Consider the following 17,416-nt stretch of genomic DNA (forward strand, 5'->3'; position numbering starts at 1 on the left):
TCCTCGTCTCAAATAGCAGTTCCAAGCATGAATTCACACTGACAGCATGCAAAGGAAAAGGGTCAGGCCCTCTCCTTTGTACCAAAAATTACATCATGTATTCATGCCTAGACCAGTCATGAACAAGGAGAATGGACTTACCTCACCAACTTAGACCAATCAGTTTCCCCATCCCTAAACATTGCCACCTGAACTTGAACAAAATTTAGTTTTTGTTAGCAAAGAAGGAAAAGCGTGTCCGTTGTCTAAGGAACCAACAGTGTCTGCCAATGTGTAACTCCTGCCGCCTTAGCTCAAAATTAATTCCCAGTCCCTACTCTTGTCCTAGCTGGGGCATAGGATCTGAGGCAAACCAGTTCCACAATATGGTACTTGTGCTGTTTAAATTAGATTGAATGTGGTTTAGGGCTTCTGGAGGCTAATTATTCCAGCCCTGCCTCTGGCTGTCCTTTTCCCTGGATTCCCAGACAGGTCCCAGGAACCTGTTAAATCCACCGGTTGTCTTTGTGACTCACCAGCGCCTCCATGTGGTGAGTCCCAGTACTGAGGGAGCTGGGGAGGTAGGCCTCCTCATTCTAGATCACTCCATCTCAGACCCTGGACTTTTTACACTGCTAACAGGGAGCATTCACTGGCAGCACTTGGAAACTTTCAGGAATCTAACATTCTGGAAATGCTGTTCTCCTTTCCTGTAAAACCCGCCCTATCAATCTGGGAAATCCCTCCTTGGCTGTTCCCAGCACAGGGCTGATAGAAGATAGGTTTTACCTGTGGTGTCCTATGGGTGTTCATCAGTTGCCCTGTTTAGTTGCAACTACTGCTGTATTAGTTTTGCATTCAACCCCCACCTCCTGATCTTGGACGTGGCCTTGGAAAGCAGCTCAGTTGCAGGATCTGAGGATAAGGCTGCATTGTGTGCAAGTAGTGTGCAGGTAACAGCTGCAGTTCCTGGGTCACGTATATTTAGAAGGTCACCTGAGGCCAACAGGATTTAGAAGCAACTTTCCAAATTACCAGCTGAAGCTGCAGGCTGCTATTTTAATTTAACTCCCTCTGTACTCTGGTTAAGAGAGCCACATTCCATGAGCACCTTCCTATGGTCTCTTCCTTCCCTGGGCTTCATGCACAACATTTGCTCTGTGTTAATTCAGGTCACCTACCCGTGACCTGACTGGTGTGCATCGAAACTAGTTTTTTTAGTAAATCTCCTTTGGGCTTGGGAGGATCTATTTTTATTTTAAGTTGCATGGTTGTAGCAAAGCACTAGGTGCTGTGGTTATAAATTGTGGCTTTTTGATTTGCTTCAGCCAAAAGGAGAGTTCTGGTCCACCTCAGAACCACAAGCTTCCTTACTCATTTCACTAGCCCAGCCAAGACCGCAAGTTCCGGGCAGTATTTTAAGTGGGTGGGTAAGAGCTTCTTTTCCTGGTTGTTTCACATTTACAGAATTGAATTGCCATCTGAATTGACTGTTGCATAGCACTTGCTAAACTTGGACATGTGTATCAACTATTTTATTTCTATTAAAATATTTATGTTGTCAATTTCATATTGTTATCAGATGTATTTTTGCAGGGAATGTGATCCATCATGTAATTTATTTAAAGACATGAATTTAATACTCATCAGACTTAGCTTTAGTAATAAACTCAAAAAATAAATTTCCACAATTTTTTTTCACGTTGGCCCCAAATCACCCATGTTTATCATATGACAATCAAATTTTTTATGGGCAAACTTTATTAGTATATTGAATTTTGCATAAATTAGATAACACACTGTAGCTAAGATGTATACTATATACATGTGTGTACATATATACTTGCTATAGGGGTGCCCGGGGGGCTCAGTCAGTTAAGCATCCAACTTTGGCTCAGGTCATGATCTCACGGTTCGTGGGTTTGAGCCCCGCATCAGGCTCTGTGCTGGTAGCTCAGATCCTGAAGCCTGCTTCAGTTTCTGTGTCTCCCTTTCTCTCTGCCCCTCCCTCACTCATGCCCTGTCTCTCATAAATGAATAAACATTAAAAAATTTAAGAGAAAAGGGCTAACCTCATTTTCTGAAGAAATAGAACCACCATTTCAGTTAGAAAATGTAAATATCATTCATAAATAATCATCTTTAAAACCTTGCAGAACTTGATTCAAATTAATGTTTTTATTTCTCAGAAAAGAAATATTACTCAGCTGTAATTGAATTATCTTGATCACTGGGTTTTTTATTTAAAAAATTAAGGCACAGCAGTTATTAGGTTAATCTGCTAAAAATCAAGTTTTAGAATTTAATGAGACTAATTCTCCTAGATTCTCTTGGAAGCTATTTTATTGAAGCACAGAAATTATTAAATAGAGTAAACATCACCCTTGTGGCTTGAAAATGAATTACAATTTCCATCCAGATAATTTGTTCATGAAGAATTATGTACTAGGAAAAATTACTGTGTATATTATTTTAAAATAATGAAACCGAATTATTATGTTATTTTCATTATGATGACTCAACATTTCTTGTTCTTGTTGTTCTTCCCCTGTGTTCTAGAAAGGTATACATGAGTGGAATTTTAGTGCTTCTTCTGTCAGGGGAGTGAGGTAAGTTTTCTTGGCACGTTTTTTTTTTTTTTCTTTTTTTACTTAGAAGACAATAGAACTTTTAGTCAGGATTTAAAAATGCAAAGAACTTCAAGAATCCTCTATTGATGAAAATGCTCAACCGTTTCTATCTCTATTATAAAAAGATTTGCAACCAAAACTTTCACTGTTAGTTGAACTGACTCTGTGCTTGTCACCTGCTCCAAATATGGAGAATGAGAGATAAATGTGGACTGTGGACCAGGATCAAGGTGTAGATAAAAGTGAGCTATTTGGGTTCTCTCTAGCTGGTTGAGCTGTTGGTGTATGTGATAGGATGGTTTTCCGGTCTTTTTGGTGTTTCAGGAATTAATCTCCTGTTAGGTGGAGCCAAAAAACTACATGCCATCTATCAGGTTGCATATCCTGTAGTTAACATTAATGTGACTGTTAAAGAGACTATAGGGAATTTATTTTTTAAAAACTTTTCCTGAGGTCGCTGTTAATGAGGTATTCCTGAAATTCTACTGGCTCACTTCAGTGGTTCAGTTCTGACATTGCCATCATAATGCCAGTGGTTCAGGAAATACCAGTTCCTGGGGTATAGAAATGAGATTTGTTTTTTTTAGAAGCAAGAACCACTGGTTAAACATTTAAACACTTGTTATATAGAAGCTCAGTCTAAAAACCAGCTCTTGGAAATTTCAGGCCAAATTAGTTGTGTTTACTATTTATTTCCACATAATAGAAATGAGAAGAAGCAGATTTCTGCAGGCCAGTTATGCAATACCTTGTTGCTTGTGGCATAATAATAATTGGTTTTGATGGAGCATGAACTGCTAGAGCCGTCTGAGTCACTGAAAATTGGAGTTTGCCTGGTAAAACCACCTGTTACCTCATGAAGGATCTGAACAGAAGCAAGCAAGATAATAGACTGACTCATTATGTATCTTTCCAACCCAGCCTTCTCAAATAAAGTTTTACTCTCTTAATATTTAATTTTTAAAACCAGTCATCAGGAAGGCACTCATTTATTGCTGCGTTTTTAAGCAGTTTATGAAAGTATGGTAATATAAATTCCATGTTATCGTATCTATTTTCCAGGAACGTTTTTTTAAATTTAAGTATGGCATCACTACATACGCCTTTGTTGTGACTTACAGCATATACGTAGAAGGCTTCTTTCTATGTGGCTGTTGCCGGTTTCTGTGTTGAGAAACTCAAGCTGTAGTTTATGGCTTCAAAGAGAGCTAACTACTCTTGGTTTCCTTCTTGATAAAGAGATAACAAACTACAGAGAAAAATCCAACTAAGTCAGCAGTTGGTCTTGCATCCCCTCAGGATTTGCTCAGCTCAGTCAATGGGCTTTTTACTGAGACACCAGGTGTTTGTCAAATGTTGAGTCCTATTCTGCTAAGAATACAACAGTGACCACAACATGAACTCCCACTCTCAAAGAGGTCACAACCCAGCCTCATAACATTTAACAGCTAATGACAAGAGCTACTATTGAGATGACCGCGAGATGAGCAATGATAGATGTAAATGTTCAAGGAGCAGAGGTGCAAGAGAAAGTCTTTCTGTTGAAGGTAGACACAGGGAAGGGAGAGGGTAAGATCTAAGCTGGGCCTTGAATGACGAATAGAATTTCTTTACAGAGTCAAAAATGATGTGCATCCCAAATGCAAAGGCATAAAATAGGGATTGGCAACCTACAGCCCACAGGCCAAATATGGCCCGCTGCCTGTTTTTGTAAAGTTTTATTGGAACCCAGCCACGTTCATTTCATTTGTGTATTGTCTAAGGCTGCTCCAACAACAAAACTGAGTAGTTTGTCCTGCAAAATCTGAAACATTTACTCTCTGGCCCATGTCAGAAAAATTTTGCTAACCTTTGGCATAAAATAGCATGGCCTGATGGTAAACTCAGAATTATTTCAGTTGCTATAAAATCACTTGCTGAGTCAAAACCAAGTGCTGTTTCACATTTCTTCACGCCTCTAAAATCTCGACACTGATGAGGTGCTTTTATTGCCTCCACACATTGCCTTCTTAGCTTTGGAAACATTTCATTGTTCTACAGATGCCACAGCGCCAGAATCACTGAGCCCACCCAGCCAGTTGATACTTAGCTTTTCCTCCGATCACGCAGGGTAGTGGTATGGCAGCCAGGACGCCTTTCCCCTGTAAGCTGGAGGGATAAATAGCTTAGATGTCCTTCAGGCATGCCAGAGCAGCCCTGTCTGCTGATATAGGTAAAAGGACAATTCTCAGACTATGAACTAATTTTAGTATCGTGCTATGGGGAACATCACTTCTTCAAGGGCTCTTTATATCTGTCTGTTACAAACAACAATGGTGTCATAACTAGGATTAGATATAAAATGTACTTATTTTTCATTACAGATTCATAGAAGCAAGAAGCATAGTTATTTCCCTGAATAATTCTTTTTGTTTGTTTCAGTATTTCTAAATTTGAAGAACGATGCTGTTTTCTTTATGTGCTTCATAATTCTGACGATTTCCAAATCTATTTCTGTACAGAACTTCATTGTAAAAAGTACGTATTAGTCATTGTTTATGTGTAAAAAATACTGTTCTTACCTGATCATTATTTTTAATTAATGAGCGAGCATGTAAGGAATTCATGGCCATCTGGTTATATAAATATTGCATTTAGGCTAACATCTTATAATTACGGGGTATGTTTAACAATCAGAGAATGGAGGAGGGGGGTCTCTTTAATAAATCAAGCTTTCTCTTAGTCATAATTAATTTTTCCAAAGACAAAACATTAACCAAGACTTACCAGTTAATTGCCTGATACTATGTCACGTTTTTAAAGTGTTCACTTATTACAATATATTATTATCAAAATTTTCATTCTTGAATTCTTTTGGATAATCTCACCATTGTCTACGACAGTGGCTCTTAACCCTAGTTCATAGTGGAATCACTTGATGCACTTAAAAAACTGCCTGGGCCCGACCCCTGACTAATTATGTTGGATTTTCTGGTGGGGGTGCAGCTCGAGTTAAGAGCTAGTTATATGATATACACCAATAAAAGATAATCCAAAAATCCATGGACTGGACTGGACTGTGTTTCTGTGAACCTCCCTGGGTATATTTCCCTTGGGCTAATACTTAAGGACTTCATGTTCCCTTGGAGCACAGTTGACTGATGGTGGGGATCTAGGAAAGTGAGTGACAATTTTTAAACCAAAGTGCAGGTAAAAGCCAGCTTGGACTTAAAATTTTGCTTAGGGCTTTTCTTATTCAAATAATCACTATTTGACCCCATTGTAAATGACTAGTATACTGATTACAGTATATAGTCAGTCATTTTTATCTTGATACAAGAAAAAATGTTTGTTTACTCCATAATTCTTGGCTATAGTTTTATCTTTATTATTGTAAAATATGTAGTAAAAAGACTTGGAAATAAGAAATAATTCCTAGCACATGTATGGTCTACTTTTCTACTTAAATTCTCAAGGCTACTGATTTGTTTCTATGATCATTATAGCTCAGATTTATGGAGTACTTACTCTGGACCTAATATCTATTTTAATCTTCAAATGAAAACTTAGGTAGGTAATATTAATATCTTCATTGAAAAAAGTTTTTAAAAAAATGGCATCTTGGAGAGCCTAAAACCATATATAGCCAAAAAATGTAAAATCTGGGATTTGGACAAGCACATGTGACTCTAGAATCTAGTTTCCTAAAAATTACATTGTGTTCCCATCCCACTGTATTATATTCTGCTTAGAGATGTACATGTTGAAAAACTGTGTGACTAGCTGATGGAAGTTTTCACCCCAGATCTTAAAGTCTGTCTTTTGGGGAGCCTGGGTGGCTCAGTCGGTTGAGCGTCCAACTTCAGCTCAGGTCATGATCTCACAGCTCGTGGGTTCAAGCCCCCCATCAGGCTCTGTGCTGACAGCTCGGAGCCTGGAGCCTGCTTCGGATTCTGTGTCTTCCTCTTTCTCTGCCCCTACGCCACTCGCATTCTGTCTCTGTCTCTCTCAAAAATAAATGAACATTAAAAATATTTTTTAAAAAAGTCTGTCTTTAAAGCCAGAATTTTTTTTAGGTCTTTAACTTTCTTCTTCCTCTTGGTTGAATTTGCTTTTATCTTTAACTCATCAGGATGTTTAATCTTCATCAGAGCATACTGTTATTCTGATCATGCTTGGGAACTTCTTTTTCTTGTCATTGACTGCCAAGAAATGTGTAGAGAGAAAGGAAGAGTCGCACTCCAGAGATAGACTCCAAACTCCCAAATGGGCTTTGTCTATTTTGTTCCTTGTCACAGTTCCAAAGGCCAGAATAGTTTTTGATCCTTGTAGATACTCTATAAGTATGGAGTACTTGTTGGATGGATGGATGGATGGATGGATGGGTGGTTGGATGGTTAGATGGTGGATGGTTTAAAAAAGAGGTACAGAGATAAAAAATGTTCTGAGTTGTGGTAGGTAGACTTTCCTTATCCCACATAACCTGCTCTTCTCTTGGGTTGGCAGTGCAGAGCATGACCTGCCTGTGAGATCATCAGCCCCTGTTCATAGTACCTCCCTTGCTTTAAGTCTATGAACCCTTAGCATCTCCTTCAAATAGACTAGACACAGCTAGCATTATAGGGGCTAATCTGTTTCTTGCTATAACTATTTTTCTTGCCTCTGAAATGGTCTACAAGAAAAAAAAAAAAAAAACAAACTTCACAAGAAGAGCTCCTGAAGAAAATGTCACCAAAAGAGGGAGGGGTGGCTTCTTTTACAAACCTATAAGCCAGCCACCCTAATTCACATCAGTGTTTTGTAGGTTGTTTTTATGGGACACCACATTTACGATAATGGAGGCAAAATGAATTCAATATCTCAGATGAAATGTTGATACAACAAATAGTCACCTCAGAATTTAGAGACACTATTCCAGAATATGGGTATTTTTGTTAAGTCCCATTTTAAATAAGAATATTACCATCAGCAAAACAATAATAGCTAATATTTAGTGAGTGAAGTCTGCTAAGCACTTTATAAGTACTACATCAACTCATCTTCATAACAGCCTTTAATATGACACTTCTGAGGTCCCCACTTTGTAATTAAGAGGTGAGGCTCAGAGAGGTGGAAGAGCCCACCCCAAATCACACAAATGCAATCTTGGCCTGATATCCAAGTCCACATTCTTAACATTTCTATGAGTTTGTCGAGCTTCATTGTTCTAATTCTATAATACATTACATTACTATTATTTGAAGTGAGGCATTAGGTCAGAAATTTCTAGACAGTCCTACCAACCTGTGTTTTCCCTTTTGGAAAATCACATTTTTCATACTGATACCAATAGTTTGTTCACTGCCTGATTTTAGAAAGTCTCTTAGCGCCCATGTTTTGCTCCGAAGCCATGCTGGAACATACTTGGGTTATATTTAACGTCAAACGTATTGCGAGTGACCAAATACCAATTCTCATTGTAGGTTTTTTGAAATGGTGAACACCATTACCGAAGAGAAGGGGAGAAGCACAGAGGAAGGTGATTGTGAAGGTGACTCCTTGGAGGTAATGACTTCGGCTTCATGCCCGTCTTACAAAGTTTCTCTGCGGCTGTTTAAAAAATGAACTACTTAAAGCCTTACTGGGGAAAGCGTGCGCGCGCACATGTGTCTGTGCGTGGAGGGGGCACGTAAGTGGTGGTGAAAGGTGGGCAGCACAGCTAGAGTCTATGAGCTTTCTCTTAATGCTCAAGGCAACTTCTTCTAGAACCCCTTGTTAAAAAACAGCTAAAAAGCAAACATTGGAGAACTCTTATCTGGGAATACTGAGTTTGTTTGTTTTGCTTATCTGTTAGTAACTATGCTTTATCTGTGAGGAGGTTGATTATGCTCAATGCACGGCCTGCAGGGCCCTTACATTTTTATTCTCCTCTGATAATACGTGCAACCCAAACAAGCACAATTCAGCGAAAATTCTGAATGACAAACCTGGTTGTGGCCCTCCTTTGTATACTGCACAGAGGACCTGGAACAACTACAGATTAATAGAATAAAGAGAGGAGGGTAGTACAAATTACCTGTAATGCCTGCCGTTCCTCTAAACGCAGTTCTCTGACTTCTGCCTCATGGACACAGGACACTGTAGACACCTATTCTAGATCATGTCCATTTTCTCTGTCATGGTTACTCTGTGGTAAAGACCTTCCTCACTGTGAGGCCCAGTGCTGGAGTGTCCCAGGAGTGCTGAGCACCTTCAGAAAGTGGACATTCCTCCAGGCCTGACAGTAGACCACCTTCTTCTCCAGGCTCCTCTCGGTGTTGGACTCGGAACAAAATTCTTAACCCAAGTAATACTAAAACTGACATTTCTTTTTTTTTTTGATGTTTATTTATTTATTTTTGAGAGAGAGAGAGCCAGCAGGGAATGGACAGAGAGAAAGAGAGAATCCCAAGCAGGCTTTATGCTGTCAGCACTGAGCCTGACATGGGGCTTGAACCCATGAACCCTGAGATCATGACCTAAGCTGAAATCAACATTTGGAGGTTTGAGCGACTTAGCCACCCAGGCTCCCCTACATTTCTAATGTTAAAGTGAAATAGAAGAAACTAGAGCACCAGACTGACTGGAATACTTATTTACCAAATCACTTTGATAATGTCATCCCACATACTAGAATTTTTATAAAAACATTGAAGCAGTAGGGTAGAAGTTGAAAGAAAATTTAAATATAATAACCAAGTGTTAACTCTGTCTAGAGTTAAGTTCTATAATTACCTAGCAGTTGTATAGCTTTGATGTTTGTAGGTAAGCCTGAGGCTCGTTCATTAAAGTTATAAAAGGATGATAGACCTAATTTGGAAAAAAAAAAAATGTTTCCCAGTGCATTAGCTTGTTGTCTATTTAAGTAATGTTTTTTTTAATTTTTTGTACATGTTTTACATTTTACAATTTTGTATTTTCTTTTTTTTAATTTTATTTTTTATTTTTTAAAAATTACGTCCAAATTAGTTAGCATATAGTGAAACAATGATTTCAGGAGTAGATTCCTTAATGCTCCTTACCCATTTAGCCCACCCCCCCCCACAACCCCTCCAGTAACCCTCAGTTTGTTCTCCATATTTATGAATCTCTTCTGTTTTATCCCCCTCCCTGTTTTTTTATATTATTTTTGTTTCCCTTCCCTTATGTTCATCTGTTTTGTCTCTTAAAGTCTTCATATGAGTGAAGCCATGTGATTTTTGTCTTTCTCTGACTGACTAATTTCACTTAGCATAATACCCTCCAGTTCCATCCACGTAGTTGCAAATGGCAAGATTTCATTCTTTTTGATTGTCGAGTAATACTCCATTGTGTATATATATATACCACATCTTCTTTATCCATTCATCTGTCGATGGACATTTGGGCTCTTTCCATACGTTGGCTGTTGTTGATAGTGCTGCTATAAACATGGGGGTGCATGTGTCCCTTTTAAACAACACACCTGTATCCCACAATTTTGTATTTTCTTATTTCAGTATTATGTTAGAAACTAGATCTCTAGGCTCCTACACCAGTGATCTTTTACTATACCTCATTATCTCTGTTTTTACTTGGTTTAAATTTAGTCACTTGATACATAGCAACTACCAAGGTAAAAGGGAACAAAGACAATGAAAATGAAACACATCCATTAGTAAATACAAAATGATGACATGAGTGGACTGGAAAATCCATAAAGTTCCTCTGCAGTGTCATAAAAAGGCTGGATTTTGTTCAACCAGTGATAGCTGTCCTTTACTTTATACCCTTCTTTGAGGAACTAAGTCTTACCAGAAATACACATAGCATAGCCAGGCTGTGGTAGCCATATGTCACAACTTGGTCTTCTTAATTGACTGAATCAACAGTCTAGAGACTCTTCTCCGGGAGCCACTTTTACCATATGCATAGCACAAAGCAGTTCTAATTGCCTTAGAATTTGTGATGAACATTGCCAGCTGATTTTTGTAAGACTCCGTTTCCTACAATGTAAAAAAAAAAAAAAAGTAGGTAGATCACTTTTTAAAGAGCTGTCAAGAAGATACGGAATCAAGATCCTTTGAACTGGACACAGTAATAAATAGGGTGGCTGTGTGAGGGGCCCTTCCCAGTCAGACAATCTTACTGCGAGCACTGAAAATACCAAACAAATCAGAAGGGAAATAAATGCTCAGGCTTCTTCCTAGGAATAGCCTGAGGGTTTTAGCTGTGCTGACCTCACATACACACACACACACACACACACACACACACACACACACACACTCACAACAGCTTATACAGTATTCCTGATTCATCAAAGTGCTTCTGACTCACTCTTCTCAAGTAAGTACAGGGATGCTATTCTTTTAATGTTAGAAAAACAGTTTTACACTCTGTCCTTTGCATTCTATCAGAATAATTTAAAATCCATGACAGAGAATGCCTTCTACAGTATTCCCAGTGGACTGTATAGCATATATATATATATATATATATATATATATATATATATTGAATCAAGCACACTTGTTTTAAGTGTTTGGGCTAGTTTGCCATTAAACCCCAAGTACAGACATTGTTGACATGTGTGTGTTGGGGGGGAGGGTGTTCTGTGGACACAATAGAAATGAACAGAGATTGTGATGATGCTCTGGGCTTCACACATGGTGATATCTATCCCTCTTCACTCTTCCTCTCATTGAATGTCCCTTTGTAGCCAGAGCACCTTTATAATAGGAGTTATTAAATAGCCTGAACTTGTAGTTTTGCATAATTTATGATAACTTCATGATTATATTTCTTAGATATTCACTCATATGTGGAATTTAAGAAACAAAACAGATGAACATAGGGGAAGGGAAGCAAAAATAAGATAAAAGCAGAGAGGGAGGCAAACCATAAGAGACTCTTAAATACAGAGAACAAACTGAGGGTTGCTGGAGTGCAGGGGATTGGGGGGATGAGCTAAATAGGTGATGGGCATTAAGGAGGACACTTGTTGGGATGAGCACTGGGTGTTTTATGTAAGTGATGAACCACTAAATTCTATTCCTGAAATCATTATTATACTATAGAATAACTAACTTGGATTTAAATTTTAAAAAATGAATAATTTTTTTTAATGTTGGTTTTAATGGATTTAGTGGTTTTAACTTCACTTAGTGTATTGTCAGTATTGGCAAACATTATCAAAGTGGTTCTATAAACCACAAATTTGAAGCTAATCCCTAGACTTCTGGATGTTCTTATCCGAAGCCTATATTAAGATCTGCTTTTCTTTTTTATTTGAATGGTGAGGTTTCTTTGAGGCAGTACAGTTGTGGGAGGGATTCAGCCTCCTTCAGGTCATGGTCAGTCCCCTTCTCCAACTGATTAAACTTGACTCTGCTATAACCCCTGAGCTGGCGTCTGGAGCCTTGGATTCTAGTCCTAATTTTGCTAACAGCCAATTTTATAACTCTGGACAAAACTCATGCTCTTGGCTGGGCTAAGGTAATTTCGTTCCTCAAGTGAGAATGGACAAAGAATATCTTAAATTTCCTTTCCTAGCTCAACTTTGTATATTTTTTCAAGATTAGTACAAACTGTTCAAGGTAGTTTCAAATATAGGTCAGTACCACTCTCAGAGGACTTTTCTGCTTTAAACAGAAAGAGAAACAGCTTCTTTCGATTCAAGTCCATGTCGTTCGACTCTAGGATGTATTTTGATAGGGACAGGCAATGAATCCATTTCTTAAATAGTTTAATCAGTAAGTTTATATTGAAATCATTGAACAATTGATTGCAGTTACCCATAAGAGTTCTCACACTTATCAGCTGTAATCCTTACTTTTGTTCTCTGAGCCTTCCATATTTCCACCAGCAGCAAGGGCGTCTACCCAGTAACCCAAGGCAGCCCCCTGGGAGAAACCTCTGCTCTGCCTCTCTTCCTCTTCACGCCAGGTCACCCCTCCAGCCCCTTTACCTCATCGTCTCTGTCATTCCCCCATCTCAGGTCTTCACCGCCTCTCCTGTGGCCTCATCTCTCTCCTGCCATCAATATGCATCTGTGTCATCATCAGAGAGATCTCTCACACGATTTAATCCTGTGACTCCCCTCATGAAAAACCTTTGATGCTACTCTTGGTAGAACAAGGTTACCACGGATCCCATGTTCTCAACCCTCTGGCTGTAAGTCGGCCTTTCCTTGCTGCCCTGTGGGCTGGGATTGCCGAACTCTTTTCCATTTTCTGGAAGGCCAAGCTTTCCTGCCCCTAGGTTTGACCTGCAGACACCCAACTCCACATGCTTTTTCTTTTCTGTCTGACCTGGTGACTGCATCCTAATTTTTTTGAGATGCAAGTCAAGTGTCATGTTTTTCCTTGAATCATTTCTCAACACCACGTCTCCCTTCTCTCTGCTCTCCTAGCATTTCTGCCCACTCCCCTGCCCTAGCTCTTCTTACAGCGTTGTAATTTGAGAGCCCGCACCAGACTGTGAACATCCCGGGGCAGGGCTGTGGCTCTGTTGCCTTTTCAACCACATACTCTCACATGGTATGAGGCATCCAAGCAGAAGTAGTTCAGTCAGATCAGACGCGTGGAAGGGTTTGAAGGCAGGGTGTGATAATGCCGGTATCGTTTAAAAATATCTCATGCCGTGGGGAGAGGGCTATGGATTGGAAGGGACGGAGTAGGTGCTGTGATGTTGGCTTGAAAGTGGTTCCATCAGTGTTGAGTCAGTGAAAGAATGAACACCGCAATCAAGCTGCATGTCATACACCAGGCATTATTGACTCATTCTCTTTTCATCTCTTTCTCTTTTTATTTCCTGGAAGAAAGCACCAGATACAAATTACTGAGGTCCTTTTGGACCCCAATACAAAATGTGTTATGTCTCCCTCCTCACTCCTCCCCCAAACACATACATACGTTCTAACTCTCCATAACCCCATTCTCTTTCTCTTTCCCTCCCTCCATCCCTCCCTTTTCCTCTCTGCCCTCTTTTTCTTACATTCATTTGTACCTCACTGTTTTCTCAAAGTGGGCATATGACTGACATAAACCTAAGGTAATCAGAGCACGTGGCCCCATGAACCTGTTTATACCTACTTTTCAATGTGCGTAAAGAGAAAGTTGGCCCCTTGTTGAGTGAAGTGGAGACAAGCAAGATAAAAAGAACATTTTCCTTTGACTTAAACATCTGCAGAATGATAAAATACCTTACCATTTCCTTTTCTGATGATTTCTTTCACAAACATTAACAGTGAATTATGGTTTAGAATTCATTTAAATCAATTTGGAATCATTAGGTATCACATTGGTTCTTCTTTAACATCCTATATGTTTAAAAAAAAATTTTTTTTCAACGTTTTTTATTTATTTTTGGGACAGAGAGACACAGAGCATGAACGGGGGAGGGGCAGAGAGAGAGGGAGACACAGAATCGGAAACAGGCTCCAGGCTCTGAGCCATCAGCCCAGAGCCTGACGCGGGGCTCGAACTCACGAACCGCGAGATCGTGACCTGGCTGGAGTCGGACGCTTAACCGACTGCGCCACCCAGGCGCCCCAACATCCTATATTTTTTAGTTTATTTATGTATTTTGAGAGGGAGAGAGAGAGTGCACACACATGTGGGGGAGGGGCAGAGAGAGGGGGGAGAAAGAGAATCCCAAGCAGACTCCATGCTGTCAGTGCAGAGCCCGGTGCAGGGCTCAGTCGCATGAACCGGGAGATCATGACCTGAGTCGAAACTCAAGAGTCAGATGCTTAACTGACTAAGCCACCCAGGCACCCCTTTGTTTCTATTTTTGTGCGTATCTGAAGCTCAACACCCATATTTACTGCACTGAGAAAACATTTCACTCGCGCTGTTGTATGATATGAATATCAATTTGTTATTCATTCACCTATTGGTAGGAAATAACTTTTTCCTCTACCAACTTAGGTTCAATGATTAGGGGCCTGCAAATTAACTGACAAAAGACAGGTTAACAAGAGGAAAGACAACACTTATTCATGTACAGGGAGCATGCAAAGTGGCTTCCGACTACCTAGAGTTAAGTTGGTTTATCTTACTAAGAAAAGTCCTTGATAGGACTTGAAGGAAAAGCACAATGTGGGAAACTAATGACAAAAAAAGTGCAAAGTGCAGAAAGTTTTGGGAAGGTTTTGTTTCTGTAATCTCTCATCCAGGTACCAATGGTCCTAAACCAGAGAGAGGATATTGGCAGCTATATTTTCAGGATGCTCTGCTTAAGCCAGCAAAAGAAGTTTGGATAAGGTTTTTAATGAAGTTTTATTCGGATGTTTTCAGCTTAAAATAATCTTTTTTTTAAAGCTTAGGTATTTATTTTGAGAGAGAGAGAGCACAAGTGGGGAAGGGGCAAAGAGAGAGAGGAAGAGAGAGAATCCCAAGCAGGCTCCATACCACCAGTGCAGATCCCGACTCAGGGCGCAAGCTCACGAATTGCGAGATCATGGCCTGAGCTGAAGTCAGACGCTTAACCGACTGAACCACCCAGGCATTCCTGGAATCATCTTTATGCTACATTGATGGGTACAAATTCAGTTCACTCAACTAATAGTTACTGGACATCTGGTAGTGGTAGACACTATTCTGGATGCGAGGGATACAGCAGAGGGAACAATTGGGACAAATCCCTGCCCTCACTAAACTTACGTTCTAGTGAAAGACCAAGAATGAACAGCATAAATAAGTAAAATACATAGCATGTTTGGTAATAATCCGTATTAAGGAGAAAAATTAAGCGGGGAAGGATTCAGGAAGTTCCAGCATAACGGAGCAAGCAAGTTTAGACCAATATGCCAGGGATGGCTTATTGAGAAGGTAATATTTGAGTAAAGGCCAGAGGGAGAAGAGGGCTATAAAACTAGATATTTGTACCTACAGCATTTTTAGCATTTTATTCGTGTCATTAATAGTTATTAATGTGTTTGACATTTAAAAAAAATTTTTTTTAACGTTTATTCATTTCTGAGAGACAGACAGAATGCAAGTGGGGGAGAGGCAGAGAGAGAGAGGGAGACACAGAATCCAAAGCAGGCTCCAGGCTCCGAGCTGTCAGCACAGAGCCCGATGCGGGGCTCGAACTCACAAATTGTGAGATCATGACCTGAGCCGAAGTCGGTTGCCCAACCACTAAGCCACCCAGGTGCCCCAAATGTGTTTGACATTTAAATGAGGTGACCACTCACCTCATGTAATTAAGCACCAGAGGGAAGTGCATGGCCTTTCAGAAGGTGGTGGCTTTACTGTGGGTCCCTTGACAGTGTGAAAAGTAAGTGAATCACCACTTCGTTGTTTGGCCTTGTCAGTATTGTCTTCCTCCGCTGATTCCCTTTTCAATGCCAGGCTTAGATTGCTCTGGGCAGGCAACAATAGAGGGATGCTTCTAGAAGTATTCCTGTCACTGCTTTGAAATGCAATTGTTTCCCTTAGCAACAACCAAATTCCTATTGCCTATTGCCTAGAAATAGAATACAAACTGCATAAGCAGTGTAATCTTACCTTTTATCTCTCAAATCACTCTTTCCTCCACCCCTAACTTTTCCCATATTTCTAATTTAATACACCTTGTTTTCCCTTGGCCTGTAGCCCAGCCCTTCTAGTTTTCTTGGCTATCACATAGATAATTCTCTGTCCTTATAGGCCAGCCCAGTCTCCTCAAACCTGCCTTTTCAGTTTATATCTCAGCACGATAAGAATAGAAAGAAGAGATTTAAAAACCAAGCAAGCAGTTACTCACTGGAATGGTTTTCAGTCACTTTGGCCTTATTAAAGTCCTCTTTTTCTTTTACTATGACCACTTTGTTCAACAGGAAATCAACTGCCATACCTAATACATAGTCTTTTAAAAAAGAATAGTCTTTTGATGCTTTAAATCCAGAGGAAAACTAAAACTTGAGCGGCCTCACGCGGGCTTATATATTCTTCGTCACACACACTATATATATATCCCTGTGGCCCAACTCCCTTCAACCAAAAATAAACTGATACCAACTTTCAATGTTTTGCTTTGGCACCTGGTTTATAAAAACAAACAAGCAAACAAAAAAGGGTTCTCATCAAATTGTCTATAGCTTGATTGCTCAATTAAATAATTACTGAACATCTCCTACAAACTAGATATGAGGATAGAGCAATTAAAGATAAATCCCAGCTCTCGCAAAGCTCAGAGTCCAGACTGAGATACAGATTGAGTAAGAGAAGGAAGAGTTACAAAAGCATGAATGAGGGCAGAAAGGCTTGGGAGCACATCCGACCAGAAAGTAACCCAGCTTTCGAGGGTCAGGTGGACAGTTCGGGAAAGCTTCCTAGAGCTTGGTTTTGAAAGATGAGGCACAATTACCCAGGTAGAAAACACAGCATGGGTAAAGGCACAAAGATCTCGGGAGCCTCACAGAGTTTTTGGAGGAGATTGACAACCGAGAAGGTGGGCCACAGAGGCAGCAGTAAGAACCTGAAGGGCATTTCTGCTGTGCTAAGGAGTTGGGCTTTGATTCTGAAAGTGACGAGAAACCAATAAAGCAAAGGCAGTGATACAAACATGGACAGCTCACTCTGGAACTTTGGACTTTGGGAAGTTCAAAACAAGGCAACAAGAGAGGAGGGGACAGGAAGGCCAGGTAAGAGTCTGTAGAATTAGTACAGAAGAAAAGCAAGGAGGGCCTGATTTAAGGCAAAAGCAGGTATACCTAACAGCATTTGGCAATCAGTTTGATATGGGGAGTAAGGGAAAGAAAAGAATGAAGTCTAAGGTGGCCCCCAGATGTCTACCAGATACCTGAAGAACAGAATGGATGTTCAGTGCATCTTGATGATATACTGGACTACATTTATAGA

General features: G+C 39.9%; 1 protein-coding gene across 3 annotated transcripts in view; it reads left to right on the plus strand.

The window, feature by feature from the left end:
- MAP3K5 (mitogen-activated protein kinase kinase kinase 5) overlaps window positions 1-17,416 on the plus strand; it is a 203,410-nt gene that overhangs the window by 129,796 nt on the left and 56,198 nt on the right. For all 3 annotated transcript variants that reach the window (XM_027056793.2, XM_027056794.2, XM_053222202.1), the window contains exons 12-14: window positions 2,539-2,588; window positions 5,031-5,126; window positions 8,051-8,132. In XM_027056793.2, the coding sequence (XP_026912594.1) occupies window positions 2,539-2,588; window positions 5,031-5,126; window positions 8,051-8,132 (228 nt within the window). The remainder of the gene's footprint in view (window positions 1-2,538; window positions 2,589-5,030; window positions 5,127-8,050; window positions 8,133-17,416) is intronic.

This window comes from Acinonyx jubatus, chromosome B2 (genome assembly GCF_027475565.1).
Source record: "Acinonyx jubatus isolate Ajub_Pintada_27869175 chromosome B2, VMU_Ajub_asm_v1.0, whole genome shotgun sequence".
NCBI lineage: Eukaryota > Metazoa > Chordata > Mammalia > Carnivora > Felidae > Acinonyx > Acinonyx jubatus.